General features: G+C 48.8%; 1 protein-coding gene across 1 annotated transcript; it reads right to left on the bottom strand.

Moving 5' to 3' along the window:
• Positions 1–847: 847 nt before the first annotated feature.
• Positions 848–2,200, bottom strand: LOC128308610 (antigen LPMC-61-like). The gene is made up of 3 exons (XM_053045507.1): positions 1,859–2,200; positions 1,545–1,783; positions 848–851 (listed from the first exon to the last, which is right to left on the bottom strand). The coding sequence occupies exons 1-3, from the start codon at positions 2,198–2,200 to the stop codon at positions 848–850; spliced, it is 585 nt and encodes a 194-aa protein (XP_052901467.1).
• Positions 2,201–7,500: the final 5,300 nt, after the last annotated feature.

Here is a 7,500-nt window from a genome sequence, read left to right as displayed (position 1 = left end):
GCCTGCCGGAAATTCGTCTTGTGGATCCTCTCCATCGTTGCGTCGCACGCTTCTGTGAGCCCCCTGATCAGGCCCTCAGGTGTGCTTACATCGTCGAAACGACCGATCCCAAGCGCCAGCTTAAAACAAGCCTGATTGAATTGGCTTGTTTTGTAGCGTGTTCCCGCGTGCCGCGTCATGCCTGCTGTACCGCCGTGCCCGTTGCAGTGTGGCCGATGCTGATGTGCACGTCGGCCGCTGGTCGAAGGCAGTTTAGCGCTGAACAGCACGTAGCTGTGGTCGCTACCGGAGTATCTGCTACTCACACTCCAACTGCCTGGCTCCGCTACGCAGGGACTCGAGAAGCTCACATCGATGACGCTTTCCCGTGCAACACCGTTGCCCTTGAAAGTGGGTGTGTTCCCTCGGTTGAGCGTCCGAAGTCCGAGGTGCTCAACAACACTCAGCAAGTCCTCACCCTTCGCCGTGGTTCTTGAACTGCCCCACTCCTGGTTCCAGGCGTTAAAGTCCCCAGCCAGAACCATGGGATCCTGTCCCGTGAGCGTGAGCTCAACCGCTTCCAGGTAGTCGCCGAGATCCGCTTGTCCGATGTTGGGGGACACATAGCAGCTGGCAAACGTTATCCCGGCTATGGTGGCAACTACCAGCCCAGGCACCGATGAACTCCCCAGTCGTTGGATGGGGTAGCCGCCAGTCGCCACTACCGCTACGCTCTGAGCCTCGTCGACCGCCCACCGCACGCTGTCTCTAGGTGGTTTGTACAGCTCGCACGCTATCACCACCTGCGCTCCGATCTCCCTAGCCGTCTGCAGCATGATGTCCTGCGCTGCACGGCTGCGCCCAAGGTTTATCTGCAAAACCTTCAGACCTTCCGGGTGCAGGACGGGTGTCCTACTCGGTGAGGGCCCTTGCAGACCGCACAACACACCTCCGCTGTGCAGGCTCGGGCCAGGTGGCCCGGTTGGCCGCAGCGGATGCAGTGCGTCGATCGATCCGTCCCGCTCTTGCACTGGTGCCGCAGGTGTCCGTGCTCCAGGCATTTGAAGCACCGTAGCTGGCCCCGCGTCGGTGGTGTCAGTTTCGTCGCCAAGCATGAGGTGTGCAGCACTCGTACTCGCTGTTGGTGCATCAACTCCGCCGCCTTGAGTGTCATCCGAACGTACGCCGTCTGCGTACCGTTCCACGCCTTCACTAGGTGCACAGCGGATTCGCTCACCGACTCCGAACTGGTGGTCGTCACCGCCTTCGCCACATCCAATGCCACCGCTAAAGGGTCCACCTCATCAAGGCGGACCTCCACCGTTTCTGTCACCAGGCGGATGGTGGCCGGAGCTGCAGACTGTGCAAAGACCTCCTGCACTCGTTGCAGGATTGCTTCAGCATTGGCGCCGTCCTCCAAGTTCATGACCAGCCGGTCCCGCGTCGTTCGTCGTCCCACTCCAAGCTTGGCCTGGTCTTCGGCCAACGACGGAGCGCTGCGTATCAGCTGATACGCGTCGGTCCAAGACTGACCCTCGCCTGGGGCAACCTCGATGGCGTCCAGCTTCTTCTTCGCCGAATGCTTCGCCGCCGCAGATTGTGGTCGCGGCTTGGCCAGCTGCTGCTGTTGTTGTTGCTGCTGCGACTTCTGCGGTGCTTTACGAGGCCCCACCACCGTCCAAGAACCGCCCTGGGAAGCCTGCGTGCCGGATGTCTCGGCCGCCACGTTAGCATACGTCATCCGCTGCTGCTGCTGTTGTTGTTGCTGCTGTTGCGGTTGCTGCAGGGAGCTCTGCGATGTCGCCTGCTTCGACGGAGGCCGTTGCTGTTGCTGTTTCTGCTGCCTCTGAGGCTGCTGCTGCGCAACAGCTGGCTGCGCCTGCTGCTGCGGTTGCAGAGCTTGGTTACCGCCGCAACCAAGCATCTGTGCCAGCAACTCCTGGTGGCACGCAGTCTCCTTTGCCAGCTCGCCTCTGAGACGCTGCGTCTCTTCATACCACTGGCGGGCCTGGTCCTTATTCCACTGCAGCTCCTGGTGGAATTTCTCTTGCGCCAGCTTAAATTCTTCGCGGGCCAGCTTCCGCTCCTCCCGGGCCATATCTTCGTTGGCCACGGTACGCTGTCGCAGCATCACCAGCTCTTGCTGCAGCTCTTTCACCATGGCCCGAAGCTGCTCGTTGGCGAGGGACATTTCCCCGAGCACCTTTCGCAGTTCGACCATGTCCGGGTTCACCGACTTTGAGGCCAACGCCGAGGCTCTGGTGAGAATGACCTTCGGCTCTACCGCCGAAAGGGATCGCCCCGGCCTTTCCTCTGTCGATTCCGACCGAGGACGCGATGTACGAATTGTCGCCATTTTAGAGACCCAAGCAGGTCTTAGTGGTCAGGGGGGGTGTTTCCCTGCTTGCAAACGCCTTTCCGAATTTTTGCAGTCGTTCCCAGATTTTTCCCGGCAATTTCCCGCAAAAATCGGGAATTCGAGCAGTTTCGAGCTCGATAAAAACTGTCCGAATCGAGCAGATTCGAGCTGCCGATGACCCCCCACAGCTTCCCAGAATTTTCTGCGTCCTTTTTGGTTTCGAGCAGTTTTCGAGCAGAAACCGTCAATTTGAAAAATTGTCTGTTGGGGACTGCTCGCCTATCAATTTATGTCTGTTGGGTCGTCCCGGGTTGTCACAAAAATGTCAAAAATTATTTTCGCGATTTTCACTATTTTTATGCACGGATCGTATTAAATGCACTAAAACTAGCACAACAGTGCAAACCGCAGCAAAATCGGACCAAAACTCGCGAAGTTATTAACGTTTTTGTATATACAACAGTCACTTCCAGAACACGTGCCGCAGCGGTAGCACCATGCGCGTTTTTGCCGTCACTGTTTTTTCCCAATTCTGCACCGATTTTCTTCCGGTTTTCGGCTATTGGCCGATCGGGGACACAGAATCTATCATTTGCCACCTCATCCGGCCCGATTGGACCGGATTTTTGCGCAAACTCACAACACGCACACACTATTGTTGTTGTTGTTGTTCCAAATGTTTGCACAAATTTGCCACTCCGTATTTTACGCTAAATATCGCCGGCAAACACTGTTTATAAGTAAAAAACACTTCACTGGCGTCTATTTATGCGTTTTAAACGCAAACCGCGTTGATTTTCACCAATTTAGCACGGTTTTATTGCCAAAATTGTTCCCCATACAAAATGTATGGGGCAATGTTTTTCACTTTTTTGGCCCACTAATGCACCGATTTTCGTCCGGTTTTCACTAAAGTCACTCTAAACACCCTCTTATAGACTGATTATGAACAAATTCGAGACTTTCCGAGGTAATTTAACGCCACAATTTTTAACTCACTCAGGAGCAAAATACACCACGTCCGAACAGCTCGACTGCTCGAATGTCACACCCACAGGGATAACTGGCTTGTGGCCGCCAAGCGTTCATAGCGACGTGGCTTTTTGATCCTTCGATGTCGGCTCTTCCTATCATTGTGAAGCAAAATTCACCAAGCGTAGGATTGTTCACCCTTTCAAGGGAACGTGAGCTGGGTTTAGACCGTCGTGAGACAGGTTAGTTTTACCCTACTGGTGTGTGCTGTTTGCCGCTATCTTAACGGAATTCCTGTGCAGTACGAGAGGAACCACAGGTACGGACCACTGGCTCAATACTAGTTCGACCGGACTTTGGTATGACGCTACGTCCGCTGGATTATGCCTGAACGCCTCTAAGGTCGTATCCAATCCGAGCTGATAGCGCTTCTCAAACCCATTAGGTGATCGGAAGCTAGCGGGCTTAACAACCCTCCGAGATCCGTCGGTGCTGCCCCGCGCACACTGACGTCTCATCCCCGCTATAGCACTAGACTGAGCCGCAACGGGCGGGAGCACGCTGCACGTGGAAGTACCTTACCACAGGGAACCCTGGTGGCTGTGTTTCCGTCGACCGTGGATACAACTAGTTTCGACACCTTCGACCGCCCGCAAACGACGGGACTACAGGCTGGGAGCTGCGAGTTGTAGAGATGCGTTCGCATCGATCCTCTCAGGCGACCCATGCTTGCTGGTGCTCGCGTTCACTTTGGGAATGGAGTGTTCGCGAGAGTGATTGTTGTGTTGTGTGTGTACAGTTGGTGCTTGCGTGCACTCCCATAGTGGAGTGTTCGCGAGCTTAAAACGCTAAGTCCCGATTAATACTCTCCTCGCAACATTATGTGCGTGGCTCCACGCCAAGTGGGATTAGCGGTGCGAAACGCGATTGGTAAAGTCGATGGTGATGTGCGTACCAACAGGCGATTTGTTAAGTCAAATGCGAACTGTGGTGCAACAGGCAATGTGTGTTTATTATCAGGTGTTGTTGGAAGTCAATACGATTTGACTTTCAAAAATTTTTCTAAGTCCCGATTTTTTTTCTCGTCGAGTAACTACAATGCACTATTTCTATCGCAGCGGACTTGCGGTTCATGGCCTTAATGATCGCGAACGAACACGTATTCGCAAAAAAATTTTTGTATGAAAAAGTCACCACTTGGGTACCTCCATACAAAAGTACCAAGTTCGGGTCGAGTGGTCGATGGACGTCGAAGGTGAAAATTTTTCATCATCGAAAATTTTTTCCAAAGTTGAAGCAATTGGGCCCTAGAGTATGAAAAGTGAAACCACGGATCCATATGAGAAATAAAAATTTTTGTATGAAAAAGTCACCACTCGGGTACCTCCATACAAAAGTACCAAGTTCGGGTCGAGTGGTCGATGGACGTCGAAGGCGAAAATTTTTCATCATCGAAAATTTTTTCCAAAGTTGAAGCAAATGGGCCCTAGAGTATGAAAAGTGAAACCACGGATCGATTTGAGAAATAAAAATTTTTTGTATGGGAGGGCCCCTGCTAGAACATTTTTCCCAAGTGCGACCATTTTACCCAGTGAGTCAAAAAAAATTTTTTTCACGGTGACTCAAAACTTCAATATTAGACTCCCCTGAGTATGAAAAGTGAAACGAAAATCATTTTTGAGAAGAAAAAATTTTTGTATGGGAGGGCCCCTGCTAGAACATTTTTACCAAGTGCGACCATTTTACCCGGTGAGTCAAAAAAAAATTTTTGTATGGGAGGGCCCCTGCTAGAACATTTTTCCCAAGTACGTCGATTTTGGGTCACCGACACAAGCTCGGGTCAAAAAATTTTTTTTTTCACCGTGACTCAAAACATCAATTTTAGACTCCCCTGAGTATGAAAAGTGAAACGAAAATCATTTTTGAGAAGAAAAAATTTTTGTATGGGAGGGCCCCTGCTAGAACATATTTCCCAAGTGCGTCGATTTTGGGTCGCCGACACAAGCTCGGGTCAAAAAAATTTTTTTTTCACGGTGACTCAAAACATCAATTTTAGACTCCCCTGAGTATGAAAAGTGAAACGAAAATCATTTTTGAGAAGAAAAAATTTTAGTATGGGAGGGCCCCTGCTAGAACATATTTCCCAAGTGCGTCGATTTTTGGGTCGCCGACACAAGCTCGGGTCAAAAAAATTTTTTTTTCACGGTGACTCAAAACATCAATTTTAGACTCCCCTGAGTATGAAAAGTGAAACGAAAATCATTTTTGAGAAGAAAAAATTTTTGTATGGGAGGGCCCCTGCTAGAACATTTTTCCCAAGTGCGTCGATTTTGGGTCGCCGACACAAGCTCGGGTCAAAAAATTTTTTTTTTCACGGTGACTCAAAACATCAATTTTAGACTCCCCTGAGTATGAAAAGTGAAACGAAAATCATTTTTGAGAAGAAAAAATTTTTGTATGGGAGGGCCCCTGCTAGAACATATTTCCCAAGTGCGTCGATTTTTGGGTCGCCGACACAAGCTCGGGTCAAAAAAATTTTTTTTTCTCGGTGACTCAAAACATCAATTTTAGACTCCCCTGAGTATGAAAAGTGAAACGAAAATCATTTTTGAGAAGAAAAAATTTTTGTATGGGAGGGCCCCTGCTAGAACATTTTTCCCAAGTGCGTCGATTTTGGGTCGCCGACACAAGCTCGGGTCAAAAAATTTTTTTTTTCACGGTGACTCAAAACATCAATTTTAGACTCCCCTGAGTATGAAAAGTGAAACGAAAATCATTTTTGAGAAGAAAAAATTTTTGTATGGGAGGGCCCCTGCTAGAACATTTTTCCCAAGTGCGTCGATTTTGGGTCGCCGACACAAGCTCGGGTCAAAAAATTTTTTTTTTCACGGTGACTCAAAACATCAATTTTAGACTCCCCTGAGTATGAAAAGTGAAACGAAAATCATTTTTGAGAAGAAAAAATTTTTGTATGGGAGGGCCCCTGCTAGAACATTTTTCCCAAGTGAGTCGATTTTTGGGTCGCGACACAAGCTCGGGTCAAAAAAAATTTTTTTTTCATGGTGACTCAAAACATCAATTTTAGACTCCCCTGAGTATGAAAAGTGAAACGAAAATCATTTTTGAGAAGAAAAAAATTTGTATGGGAGGGCCCCTGCTAGAACATTTTTCCCAAGTAAATTCGATTTTACCCGGTGAGTCAAAAAATTTTGAAAAAAATATTTTGCCAAAATCGTGTTCATTGCCTATTATAAGGGACCAGGTCAGCTCACACGCATTTTTGGAGACCATATGGAAAGTGCGTCTGGGATTGCGGAAATTAAGTTTAGAGTGTTAAATGATGGTTTCGCAATCCCGAAAGGCTCAAAATCCACCCTAAGGTCCCCTGGGTGAAATGTGGTTTCCAAGGTGTGAGCGCTATCGGTGATAGAGTTGGAATGTGATTTCCAGAGCGCAGGGCGACTGGGCTTAGAGCGAAAATCATAGACAAGGGTAAGTATTGGACTGAACGACTCGAAGCAAACGAAAATCATAGACAAGGGTAATGGACTGAACGACTCGAAGCAAACGAAAACCACACACAAGAGTAATGGACTGAACGAATCGAAGCAAACGAAAATCACATACAAGAGTAATGGACTGAACGAATCGAAGCAAACGAAAACCACAGACAAGAGTAATGGAGTGAACGAATCGAAGCAAACGAAAACCACAGACAAGAGTAATAGAGTGAACGAATCGAAGCAAACGAAAACCATGAACACAGGGATAACTGAGAACGAACCTACCTATCAGAGCATGTGAAAGCATGGACAAGAGTACTGAAAATCGGACCAAACCTCTAGAAGCACACGAAAATCATGGACAAGAGTACTCAAAAACACGGACCAAACCTATGGAAGCACACGAAAACCATGAACACAGGGATAACTGAGAACGAACCTACCTATCAGAGCATGTGAAAGCATGGACAAGAGTACTGAAAATCGGACCAAACCTCTAGAAGCACACGAAAATCATGGACAAGAGTACTCAAAAACACGGACCAAACCTATGGAAGCACACGAAAACCATGAACACAGGGATAACTGAGAACGAACCTACCTATCAGAGCATGTGAAAGCATGGACAAGAGTACTGAAAATCGGACCAAACCTCTAGAAGCACACGAAAATCATGGACAAGAGTAC

Source organism: Anopheles moucheti (genome assembly GCF_943734755.1).
Source record: "Anopheles moucheti chromosome X unlocalized genomic scaffold, idAnoMoucSN_F20_07 X_unloc_5, whole genome shotgun sequence".
NCBI classification, from domain to species: Eukaryota; Metazoa; Arthropoda; class Insecta; order Diptera; family Culicidae; genus Anopheles; species Anopheles moucheti.
The sequence above is the reverse complement of the archived record's forward strand: the minus strand, read 5'-3'. Positions and strand labels throughout refer to the sequence as shown.